Genomic DNA, 13979 nt, shown 5'->3' on the forward strand with positions numbered 1-13979 from the left:
CGCGAGACCTACTGGATGCGCATATTGTCCCTCGCGCATATGCGCGCACCATCTCGGCGCATATGCGCGAGAGGTTCTGGACCTTCGGCGCATGACTCGCGCATGTGCGCGAACGCACACTCTCGCACATATATTTCGTGTCTTTTCCCATCTCTTCCAATCTAATCCGTTCCGTCTATAATTATCTAGATTAATCAATAAATCATTTCAGATTAATCTCGGATTACGATAATTATACTCAAATCATTTCAGATTACGGTAATCAAATTCTCTGGTCTTACAGGTTTAATGATATAACAATTATTTCAAACGTTTTGACTATTTTACGCTTGTTTCTTTAACGCTATGATTCCTAAAGACACGCTGCCAATAGAAGTGGTTAAGGGACGAGAAAAGAGTCGTTAAGGGTTGAAACAAAGGCTGGATATCGTGCTTGGCAGAGAGTTGAAACCTAGGCTTTCCTAGCCATACCCGATGAGAAGATGGCTCGACCAAGGGCTTGGCACCGTGCATGGCTCGGTCAGGGCTAGGCTAGGGGAAGGCTGGATGTGGTTAGGTGTTAGGAAGAGTCCTATCATGGATAGGACTCCTTGATAGCAGTCGCGTATAAGTCCATTAGGGTGAGGACTCCCCCGCGCGTGCGTACAGGTGGTTGCGCGAGCTTGCAGGGGTTTGACGCTGGCTTGGGCTGGCGAGCAGGGGTTGGAGAATGGTCCAGATAGGGTCAGGATGGTTTGCGCTTGGTGGTGGCTAGAGGGGAAGAGTCCTAGTCGAGTAAAAGAGTCCTAGGCGCACAAGGTAGGGATGTCTCGGCACTTGTCTTGTGCAGGAGGCTGCAACGTGGGATAAGGGCTGGTTAAATGGGTCAGGGCTGGTCAGTAAAGTCCCTAGGTGGTCTGGTCAGGGGATGGTTCGAGGTGGCTCGGGTGTGGTTCGAGAAAAATGAGAATGGCTCGAAGGAAACTAGATTAGGTTCGAACTAGGGCTAGGGAAAAGAAAAAGGGTCGAATAGTGGTTCATGTGAGTCGGTTCATGGTTCACAAGGGTTGTTTTAAGTCTAAAAAGTCTATGTTTAAAATTTGGGAAGAAAATATTAAGGTTTGAATTAATTCGGGAATTAAACTCTTCACAAATTAGTAAATAGGAAATTAAATCAAAAGCCTCGAATTTAAGTTAAATAAAAATATAAAAATAAATTTAAGCTTAAATAATTATTTGGGAAAGTCTCGAGTCAATAAAAGTGAGAGAAAATCAAAATCAATAAATTTTACATCCAGGGGCAAAACAGTCAATTTACACCTGGTAGTACAAAAAGGGTTGGCAACGTCCTGAAGGATCATAACACATGTTAAATGATATTTTATGATGTTTATGATGAAAACATGAGATTTTATAATTTATGGTAAAACTGTGCAATTTTTACTATAAAAGTTCTATTTTTGGAAAGTCGTGATATTTTATGATTTAAAAAGGAAAGGGAAAAAAGAAAATATTTTGAAGGATTTGAATTGACTTAGACAAAGAGGATATAATATGTTTGGAAATATCGTGTGGGAAAAGACCCTAGAGGGAGCCCGACGATCGAATTTCCATTTTACGTCAGTGCTTTGTGCCCATCCCCATTCGCAATAGTGAGCTGAGACTGATCAGACGACCATAGGATAAAAGGCTAGTCACTTTGAAGGATCACACTTCACCCAAAATGATAAATGATTGAAAGCTTCACGATTTGGCAATTTATTTATGCTTACAAGTTATTTTAAATAAAAATATGATTTCAATGCATGTTCTTGTATATGTAGTATTTGTTACTCCTTTTTATAACGTGCTAAGTCATTAGACTCACTAGGTTTGAATGTTGCAGGTGATGATGATATTGAGAGAGGCGCTGACGCCTGAGTGGATCGAGTCCGACAGTACACTCCCGAGGGACATTATTTTCCGCGTTAGCTTGATAGTCCAAGTTTTAAAAAATATTTGTTAATGATTTATTAGAGATTTTTATTTTCTTTTTAGTTTCGAACATGTTAAGAGGTTGATGTTGAATTTTGTTAATTGGCGATTTATGGATTTTTATTAATTTGAGATTTTAAATGTTAAATTATTTTAATTTATGAAAATATTAAGTTTATTTAATGTTGAATTTCGAAATTGGAGGTTCTATAAAAAAATTTAGTATGGTTTTTGTAACGTACCGTACTTTTAAACTACTTTGAAATTTGCGGAAAAATAAAAATTTTCTTAAATATAAAATAAACTTTCGAATTTGCAATAGGATGTCTCGTTCGTCTAAAACATTTGCCAACCATCTAAAAATATTTGAAATAAAAGATCACCAAAGGAATTTTTGCTAACGAAAATACTTGTTTTAAACATCGTAAACAAACATGAAATCAGAGTACTTGAAACTTTCATGAATTCTTAAAATAACATGGGCGGTCCTCGGGTCTAGCCTCCTACTCAGTCCAAGCCAGCTCCTTGGCCCCCACCCCTAGTCTCCTCCAAGTCATTCTCATCTGCATCGATCAAGTCTAGTGAGTCTAAAGACTCAACACGTATAAGCTGGAAGTAAAGAGTAATACGTAATAAAACCACATGCAACTTTAAGATAGATAGTACATATATGAACTTGAACTTGCACTTAAACTTGAACTTACATACGTATATACATAGACGTGCCATACACATAAAACTTTTCTTAAACATACTTGCATACTTGAACATACATAAACTTCATCATTTTACGTAGATGCATGTTTCAAAGCAAGTGACCCATAACATAAACCGCCTGATCAGACTAAACCACAGTACTGGGCTGATAGGGAATATCCACTGCCACATACATGATATCCTCGTTCATGCTTTAACGAGTGGATTGGTCCCTGGTCATGATTTATTGCTTTCCAATTCTGATCTAAACTCGTTCATGCTTTAACGGGGTGGATTGATCCCTGGTCATGCTTTACCGCTTTCCAATCTCATACATAAATTGGTCACAAGACATTCAGCATACCTCAAAAACTTAAAAAAATATTTTCCTTGCACGTCAAACATACTTACTTGGCGTTGAGGGATTCGTTGGATTTCGCTTGGGGCCACTGCTGCACATGCTAATATGAATTTCAAGCAATTAATTTCCATACTTAGACATAATCATCGTGCTCACCACCCAAAATGACAATTTTCTTATGACGTTCTAAATCTCTCGGAACTTGACCTCGTTTAATCATTGTACTAAACCATGACATCAACCCCCGAAACAAATCCTACAATGATGTGTGAACATTTCCCAAAACATAGAAGATATGAGCCTAAAATAGTGTTTTAAAAAGTCATGGACGAGCGCCTAGGCGTTGGACAATGCTGCGGTGCGGCACTGCCTAGTGCTTAGGCGATAAGCACTAGCGCCGCGGCGCTAGCAATGCCGCAGGCCAAGCGCTGCGGCCCCACAAGGGCAGCACCGCGGCGTTCCCTGGCGAGCGCTGCGGCGCTATTCCTGCGCACAACCAACCCAAAACAACACATTTTGATGCAATTTTAAAAGTCACGCTCAAATGACTCGACCCGATGCAACGAGACTCATCTTAGGACGCTATGACAAGGATTCAACTCAAACAAATGTCCCCAAAACAAATACGCACAACAACTACGCAACATAATCCATAAACATGAATTTTGACACCAAAATACTTTCTACGGCTTCTAATGTAAACAAGTGCCTATCGACCCGAGACGAAGCACCAAACATGAACCCCACATTATACTCACAATACTTAAACGCAGCAGCAATCACCCAATGTTCCCAACGAAGCCTGCAACAGATATCTTCAAGAATACATCAATAACATAATTTTCAAAAAATACAATTTGAGCAGTCCCACGTAAAACACCATAACTCACTCAATTTTTATCCAAATATTTCAAATCTTATATCAAAGCGGAGGTATCGAAAAGTTCTACGTTTCATATGTTGAAACTTGACCGAAAAATCGTTGTTTTCAAAATACAGTGAAAAACGAAATTTTAGATATAAAAATTATTTCAAAACTTATCCAACCAATTTTCTGCTCAAACTATGAACATCATACATGAATTTTACGCAAAATAGACATCAAAATAAATACTATGACAAGATCGACGCCGGAAAAACAGAATATACGTGCCTTTTGATGTGAAAAACTCACCATGCGGCGATACCGAAGTGGAGATGGTGCGAGGCTTGATCCGGGACGATCGTGGAGAGACTTTCTTGCAATAAAAATCACCGAAAACCAGCTGGAAAATCGAAGGAAAGGGGCGGCTGCTTTTCTCTCAAAAACCCTAGGTTTTTGTCTCTCAAAATCTGAAAAATAAAATGTGTAGGTGTGTGTTGTGTGTTTTTACGTGTGAGTGTGTGTAGGGGTGTGTTTTAGAGTAATATAGGGAATTGATTTGCTTAATTAAAAATTAACCACTAAATAAAAGTTAATCAAGCACTAACTTAACAATTCCCTTAATTGAAATAAAATACACATTAATTTTATTAAATTCTCCTTTCTAACAAAATAAATTGCACAAAACCAACTTCAAAAGTTTTAAAATTCTAAACTCACTAAATAAATCAATTAGACTCGAAAAAAAATGCTAGAAACATAATAATTAATTTAAAATGTCCCAAACTCAACTTAAAATAAAATATCACATTTTAAATTTGTCAAAATCGTCACCGGTCTCTATTCCTCGGTCATGCATCGAATAATCACCTGAAACATGAAACTCGAGAAACATTTAACGTGCACCACAAAGCATAGTTATTTAAAATGATGCATTTAAATAAATCATGCATGGCTAAAACTCATTTTAAATTTAAGTAGATTATTTATCAATTAAATAAATTCGTTGGTTTTACGTGTACTGAATTTTGGGCTCTACAGTTTTAAAGTTAAAAAAAGTAATGGAGGACGTTTCAAGTTGTATTAGAGCGAAGGTTTCCCAAAAGGTTGTGTTACTGCCACTCTGAGAAGCTCAAAAAGTCACTCCTCAAGTCTGTGAGTTTTTACTGTTTTAAAGTTATATGTTGAAATATTTTTTAAGCTTTTATATAAAATTAGAAGTTGAATTTTTTTTCTAAATAAATGCATGTTGGTTACTTGGTTTGGACGGTGTGTACAATTATATTTCAGAGACGTGAGAAAAATTTAGTTTTGTGTATCTCGAAATTCTGCAATACCTAGGAAAAAATTTGAGGCGAATTGAATTTGGACACTATGTTTCGAACTTTATACTGTGGGAAGAGAATTTCGAACTGGATAGTATGGGTTGAACTTTAAGGAATCATGAACATAGAGACTGAATGATAATAATTTGAGGAACTTAGTTGCAAGTTTTCGGAAATATCGATGATGAATTGGCTATAAATGAAAAATATAGGGGCTTAGTCATATGAATCCAAAAATTTGGAGGGCTAAAATGCGAAAATTTTGGGGATAAATTATAGAATTCGAGAATATTTGGGTCTTGATTGAAATTTCAGGAGAATTATGGGGTCATTTTAGCAATTTTCAAAATCTATGGGAGCCGTTTTACATTAAATTCAATAGTATGAGGAGCTAGGAATGAGATAAGTTAGGATTTATCGAATATACCGAGAAATTTAGGATTTAGGTTGCAATTTACTGAAAAATAAAAGGGTTTATTTGAATGAAATCAGCAAGAAGATTACCAATTAAGGGTTACACGAGGAACTGCGATTGGGAAAATTAGACAAATATGTAATTATGAGGATGTCCTAGGAGGAACGAGAAATATGGGTATTAGCAATTTTTATGAGAAAGTAAGATTCGTCAAATTAATAATTTTTGGGCATCATAGTAGATTAGAAAGAATTACAATTGTATTATGTGTGTTATAAGTGTATGTCGCGAAACACAAATGATATAAATATTATTTGGGGAATATACGAGGTAATAGCAAAATTTGAGGAGTAAGTTAATTGAAAGAATTTCATTTTTGGGTTGATACTGTGATTGCCGTGATTTCTAAAGTCCGAAAACCTCTATTTTTGATTAAGACATTTCAATATGCGTTTTCCAGCTGAGAAATGTGATTTCTTAGGATCTGCCTGAAATCTTGCACACATGCAAACAACAAATATAATATCAGGACAACTAGCAGTTAGATATAATAGAGACCGTTTTAAACCTCTGTAGAGTGTCGTCTCAACTGATATTCTCCCTTCATCTTTGTCTAATTTAATTGATTAGTTCATGAGAGTATTTGCAGCTGAACATATCTTCATTCAAAATTTTTTTAAGCAGTTCATTCGTGTATTTAGTTTGACTGATAAAAATACCAGTTTCCAGTTGTTTTACTTGCAGACCGAGAAAGAACGTCAGTTCACCCATCATACTCATCTCAATTTTTTCCTGCATTAACTTGGCAAATTTCTCACATAATTTGGGGTTAGTTGACCCAAAAATACTATCAACATATATTTTCGCAAGTAAAATATGATAATTTTTAGTAAACTTGAACAATGTTTTATCTACTATTCCAATAGTGAAATTATGATCAGCTAAATATTTTGATAAGGTCTCATACCAAGCTCTAGGAGCTTGTTTCAGTCCATACAAAGCTTTTTTCCAGTAATAAACATGATCAGAAAGAGAATGATTAACAAAATCTGGTGGTGGTTCAAGATATACTTCTTCCTGTAGCTGACCATTCAGGAATGCACTCTTGAGATCCATTTGTTAGACTTTGAAGTCTTTGAATGATGCATAAGCAAAGAACATTTTAATTGCTTCCAGTCTTGCAACTGGTGCATATGTCTGATAAGCACGAATTATATAGCATTTTAGGGATTTTATTTTGTCGTATTCGTGCTTATCTGACATTGTTATTCCGAGTTTTGTGCTTAATTTGTGTTATTATCGCCATTTGCAGGTTTGACCAAAAGATGTTAAAAAGCCAAAGAAAAGAAAGAAGAGTCAAACAGCGCAATGACATGTCAGAAAAACCCGGAAAAATAGGAGAAAATCACAAGGAGACCACTCGGACCTATACACGGACCCCGGATAAGGGTCCGTGTCCTAAAATCCCATGGAAGAATATTCACGAGAAGACACGGACCCCAACCTGGAGGCATACACGGGGTCCGTATCCAACAGCATCCAAGAATGAGAAGTTGCGCAAATACACGGACCTGAATCCGGACCCCTACACAGGGTCCGTGTCTAGCATGCACGGGGTCCGTGTACATGATTTTGAGATCAGATTTCGCGAAGATTTGCTCGTGAATTTGGGGGAGAATAAAAGGAAAAAGAGATAAAACAATTAGGGGTTGTTGAATATTGGAGAGGCAGCCGACTTGGGGAGAAAAAAGAGGCGCAAGCTTTGAGCACCGAAAAAGACGGCGACGACTTGGGCAAAAACAACGCAATTTACACGCAAGATCCGCGCACCGTCACTGAGATTTCCTCTTCTCTTTTATTTTCTTATTTTCAGACATGAATTCAAACATTAAATTTGTTTTTAGTTTTGAATTTATGGAGTAGTTTTCTTTTGTGATCGGGACCACGATAGGAACAAACGATTGATTTTGTTTATTTGTTGGATTGTTTGATTTATGAAATTATTTCCTGTTATTGATTAATGTTTGCATAAATTTCGTGCTTTTAATCTGGACAATTATTTGCATGTTTGTTGTTCAATCTTGACTCGAAAGAGAATAGATTGAATTTAGCTTCGAAAATATTAATCAACACACGGTTAAACCGACTAGAAATAGTATTCGGTTTCAGTGTGCGATTTTAGTTGACAGCTGTGATTCGACCATTGATAAATGCGTTTTTGTTTAATTAAATTCAATTAGAAATAATTGGACTGTTAAATGAAAATAGGATTATAAATTCTAGAAATAGATTTATAATTAATTTAGGGAATTGCATCGTGACATTGAAATAATCTGTGGTTAAATAATTCCAGTGCATGATATTAATCAAAGTTTGTTACCGTCGTGTGTTCCCGGTCATTCTATTTAAATTTGAAAATCCCAAGTTCCAAGCTTCTCCGATATTTGATTTAGTCAGTAAATTAGCATAATTTAGTGTAAAATTCACGTAGTTGGAATAATAATCAAATCACTCATTATTGTTTGCCTAGATTAAATAAAATAATTAAATCTTAGTAATTAAATAATAGTCTCTGTGGGATCGATACTTGGACTGTTCGTCCATTTACTATAACTTGACCTAGTCCGCTTGCTAGAATTAATCCCAACCGAAACATACGGTCAAGTTTTTGGCGCCGTTGCCGGGGACTATTTATTTGATATTAGGATAAATTATTTGTTTGAGACTAGGCTTTTATTCTTAGTTTTTAACTCTTTCGTTTAATTTTTAATCCTTAGTATTTTACTTAGTTAATTTCATTTCATAATTTATACACTCTTTTGGAGCTTAAACGTGCACTTAAATTTTTGATTTCAGGGGTTAGCTCGTGTTATATGAGTCATGCTCAAGACGTCAGGAATCTAGTGCCACTTGATCTTGAGATTGAAAGTACTCTCCGCAGTATCCGCAGAGCTCGAAGGAATAACAACTTGACTCTGGAATTTGAATCTGAAGCAGAATCTGATTTGGACCATAAACCAGAAGTTGAGGAAATGGCCGGAGAAGAGGATAATCGCACTCTGATGGAGCTTCACAGGCCAGCATTTGGAGGGTATGGTTCTAGTATCATCCGCCCTACAATTCAGGCGAATACATTCGAACTTAAGCCAGGCATCATCCAGATGATCCAACTTCAAGTCAAATTTGGAGGAGCACCTTCTGAAGATCCCAATGCACATCTGGAGAATTTTCTGTCGATTTGTGATACGATTAAGTGCAATGGGGTGAGTACCGACGCCATTCGACTCAGATTATTTCCATTCTCCCTGCAAGGAGACGCCATGGAATGGCTTCGTGATCTGCTAGCTGGTTCCATCACTACTTGGGATGGATTGGTTGAGGTATTCTTGCACAGGTACTTTCCCCCAACTAAAATTACACAATTGCGGAATGAGATCACATCCTTCAGGCAGAGAGATGGGGAGTCACTGAATTCAGCATGGGCACGATTTAAGAAGATGTTGAGGATGTGCCCGAGATATGGTTTTTCAATTGGCCAGCAGGTGGAGACATTCTATTATGGGGTGGATCCTTCTGTGAGATCTATGCTCGATGCGGCAGCAAATGGGAGCTTATATCGAAAAACGCCGACTGCAACACTTGAAATCATATCCAATATGGCCGAGAGCAATGTGGGTTGGCAAGAAAACCGTAGGGAGAAGAAAGTCGGATTCTTGGAAATGGATGCTCTGACAGCGATTACAGCGAAACTTGATGGATTGACACATCAGATGGCACAGTTACAAACACAGAAGTCAATGCCAGTCAAACCAGTACATCAAATTCAAGAGAATGTTGAGATGGTCGGGGGATCATCTAATGATGTGCCGTTTATTCCGGATATTTCTTATGAGGGGATACCGTGTTTTGGAGGAGACTCAGTTAATTATGTGGGAAACCAAGGTCGTCCACAGTACAACCCATACAGTTTCTCATATAATCCGGGCTGGAGGAATCATCCGAATTTTGGATGGAGGCAACCTGAAACTGCTGTTGAGCCACTACAGTTTAATCCGCCACAGCATCCTACACAGCAAAGGCCTCCTCAACAACCACCTAAACCTCCACAAGGTGCTGGACCTTCTATGCCACCCGGTTTCAAGCCGCATGATAGTAAGTCGAACCTTGAGGACATGCTTGCCAAGTACATAGCTGGAAATGAGATGAGATGGCAAAAGGAGATGCAACTAGGGCAATTAGCGACACAAATGGCTACACGAGCTCCGGGTACACTACCTAGTGACACGGAAAAGAATCCAAAAGGTGTCAATGCCGTTTCAGTAACACCTCCCATGAAGCAAGTGGAAGTTGATAGTGAAAGTGGTATGAAGGAAAAGAGGTCATCAAATCAAGAGTCCAATGACGCCAAGGAGAAAGGTAAGTTTCTAAACTCGAACTCCAATATTGATATTAAGTCACTCCCATTTCCCCAAAGAGCTAAGCAACTGCAATTGGATACTCAATTTTCGAAATTTCTGGAGATTTTCAAAAAGCTGCATATAAATATCCCATTTGCAGAAGCTTTAGCTCAAATGCCCTCGTATGCTAAATTTCTTAAGGAGATTTTATCAAACAAAAGGAAATTGGTAGATTTTGAGACAGTTAAGCTTTCGGACGAATGCTCTGCAATTTTACAAAATAAGTTACCTCCAAAGCTTAAGGATCCAGGTAGTTTTTCTATCTCTTGTACTATTGGAACTTCGAATTTTAATAAGGCTTTGTGTGACTTAGGTGCAAGCATTAACTTGATGCCATATTCATGTTTTGAGAAGCTGAAAATAGGCGAAGTGAAACCGACTACAATTTCCCTTCAATTGGCTGATAGATCTATTAAATACCCTAGGGGAATTGTAGAGGACGTCTTAGTGAAGGTCGACAAATTTATTTTCCCAATGGATTTTGTGGTGTTAGATATGGAAGAGGATCGTGAGATTCCTCTTATTTTAAGAAGACCGTTTTTAGCCACTAGGAAAGCTCTTATAGACGTACAGAAAGGTGAGTTGGTGTTGAGATTGAATGATGAGAGTGTGGTGTTTAATGTTTTTCAGTCCATCAAATATCCTAATGATACATCTGACTGTTTTAGAATTGATGCTACTGACGAACTTGTTGAGTGTGGTTTGCAGGAATTGATGGGTGAAGATCCTTTAGGAATTTGCTTGACAAATTCATGTCCAGGAGAGTTGGAAAATGAGGATGTTAAGAATATATGCAGTACCTGGAAGCAGGCAGACCAATCTCGAAGACGGTAAACTCTAGGATTGGGGAGCTTGGGCATATCTCAAGACCTTTAAAGTCATCTATCGAAGAAGCCCCGATCCTAGAGATGAAACCTCTTCCTTCGCACTTGAAATATTTATTCCTGCTTGATAATGATAAACTGCCCGTGATAATTTCTTCGACTTTGACAGGAGCTGAAGAGGGAAAGCTATTGCGAGTGCTGAGAGACAACATCAAAGCCATCGGCTGGAGCATCGCAGACATTAAGGGGATCAGCTCTTCTATGTGTATGCATAAGATTCTGATGGAGGCCGATCACAAGACGTCTACTCAACCCCAAAGGCGTCTAAACCCAGCCATGCAAGAGGTGGTAAAGAAAGAGGTGATTAAGCTACTGGACGCAGGTATTATTTATCCGATTTCTGACAGTAGGTGGGTCAGTCCAGTACAAGTTGTTCCAAAGAAAGTTGGGATCACTGTTGTAAAAAACGATAATAATGAGTTAATTCCCACGAGACCTGTTACAGGGTGGCGTGTTTGCATAGATTATAGAAAACTTAAGGACGCCACCCGTAAATATCATTTCCCCCTCCCATTTATTAATCAGATGTTGGAAAGACTAGCTGGCCATTCTTTTTATTGTTTTCTGGACGGTTATTCTGGTTATATGCAAATTCCCATTGACCCTGAAGATCAGGAGAAAATCACTTTTACTTGTCCTTATGGGACATTTGCATATAAACGAATGCCATTTGGCCTATGTAATGCACCAGCGACTTTCCGACGATGCATGATGGCAATTTTCATGATATGATTGAGGACTTTATTGAGATATTCATGGATGATTTTTCTGTATTTGGCTCCTCGTTTGATACTTGTTTAATTAACCTGTCTAGGGTTTCGGAAAGATGTGAGGAGTCGAATTTAGTCTTAAACTGGGAAAAATGTCATTTTATGGTGAGAGAGGGAATAGTGTTGGGGCATAAAATTTCTGAAAATGGGATTGAGGTTGACAAGACAAAAATTGAAGTGATTGAGAAACTCCCAGCCCCAACCAACATTAGAGGAGTGCGTAGTTTCCTTGGGCATGCGGGATTCTACAGACGATTTATAAAAGATTTTTTTAGCATTGCCAAGCCTATGACTAATTTACTGATAAAAGATATGCCTTTTGATTTTTCTGCTGAGTGTGTACAGGCATTTTAGATCTTCAAAGAGAAATTAATCACAGCATCTGTGATGATAGCACCTGACTGGGGGTCGCCATTTGAGGTGATGTGTGATGCAAGCGACACAGCGCTAGGGGCAGTGTTGGGACAAAAGCGAGAAAAATGCATTCATGTCATCTACTACGCTAGCATGACACTGTCAGCTGCCCAACTGAACTATGCCACTACAGAGAAGGAGCTTCTTGCTGTGGTTTTCGCTCTGGATAAGTTTAGATCATATCTAATAGGGAGCAAAGTTGTCGTGCACACCGACCATTCGGCCTTGAAATACTTAATGTCTAAAAAGGATGCGAAACCAAGGCTAATTCGTTGGATTCTTCTCTTGCAGGAATTTGACTTGACGATTATCGACAGGAAAGGAACAGAAAATCAGGTTGCTGACCATCTCTCGCGTCTGGAGAATCACATTCAAGGTAATGACTTATTCGCGATGATTTCCCGGATGAACAACTCTTTGAGATCACCAATTTACCACGGTACGCCGATTTTGTTAATTATCTATCAAACGGCATAATCTGGAGATGTGTTCCCCATGAAGAGGTAAGTGAAATTTTGTTTCATTGTCATGCTGGTCCGGCTGGAGGCCACTTTGGGGCAACTAGAACTGCGTCCAAAGTCCTCCAGTCTTGTTTTTATTGGCCTACTTTGTTTAAGGACGCGCATGAGTATGTCACAAAATGTTCAGAGTGTCAGCGCACAAGTAATATCTCCAAGAGACATGAGTTACCCCTCAATAATATTCTTGTGTGTGAACTTTTTTATGTGTGGGGTATCGATTTCATGGGTCCGTTCCCGGTTTCTTTTGGGAACAAATATATTTTGGTGGCAGTAGACTACGTGTCTAAATGGGTAGAAGCAATTGCATGCAAAACTAATGATTCTACGGTTGTCATTCAATTTCTTATGAAAAATATTTTCTCACGTTTTGGCATACCTAGAGCAATTATTAGTGATGGGGGTACTCACTTTTGCAATCGTCAATTTGACAATCTTTTAGCTAAGTATGGGGTCCGACATAAGGTGGCCACACCTTACCATCCCCAAACTAGTGGCCAAGTCGAGGTTTCGAATCGAGAACTTAAACGCATTCTGGAGAAGACTGTCGGTGCTTCGAGGAAAGAATGGTCTCGGAAACTCGATGATGCACTTTGGGCTTACCGCACTGCTTTTAAAACCCCCATTGGCATGTCCCTTTTCAAATTGTTATATGGAAAATCATGTCACCTACCTGTAGAACTTGAACATAAGGCTTATTGGGCTACCAAATTTCTGAATTTTGATGCTAAAGCCACAGGTGACAAGAGAGTGCTGCAGCTAAACGAATTGGATGAGTTTAAGTTGGAGGCGTATGAGAATGCCAAGCTTTACAAGGAGAAGACCAAACGTTGGCATGATCAGAACATAGTTCATCGAGAATTTGTGGTGGGTCAACAGGTATTATTATATAATTCTAGACTGAAGTTGATGCCAGGTAAGTTGCATTCACGGTGGTCAAGACCATATACCATCACGCAAGTTTTCCCTTATGGGACAGTGGAGATCACTAGCGATGCGACTGGAGCATTTAAAGTGAATGGGCATAGGCTGAAGGTTTACAATGGTGGTGCCATACCCGATGAGCCGACCACAGTGGATCTGCAGGATCCAAACTGAATCAAGGGATTACAGTCAGGCTATCGACTTTAAATTTAGCGCTTGCTGGGAGGCAACCCATCGTTTTATTTTTAGTTTTAGTTTTTCTCTCTTCTTTTAGTTTTCTTTCTTTCGATTTTATGCATTTCTCACGAGCTAATCTCAGTTGATGACGGTGCAGGGCATGTATTCGCTGGCGATGGGATTTCTAAAGTGTGATGACTTTATTAGGACGGGCAGATTCCGA

General features: G+C 38.6%; 1 protein-coding gene across 1 annotated transcript; it reads left to right on the forward strand.

Annotated features, from left to right (window-relative positions):
- Positions 1–12110: 12110 nt before the first annotated feature.
- Positions 12111–13753, forward strand: LOC140824130 (uncharacterized). Its single transcript, XM_073185729.1, has 2 exons — positions 12111–12513; positions 13098–13753. Exons 1-2 carry the CDS (start codon positions 12111–12113, stop codon positions 13751–13753), a joined length of 1059 nt encoding a protein of 352 aa, XP_073041830.1.
- Positions 13754–13979: the final 226 nt, after the last annotated feature.

The sequence above is a fragment of the Primulina eburnea genome, chromosome 2 (genome assembly GCF_022965805.1).
Source record: "Primulina eburnea isolate SZY01 chromosome 2, ASM2296580v1, whole genome shotgun sequence".
In the NCBI taxonomy this organism is placed as follows: Eukaryota; Viridiplantae; Streptophyta; class Magnoliopsida; order Lamiales; family Gesneriaceae; genus Primulina; species Primulina eburnea.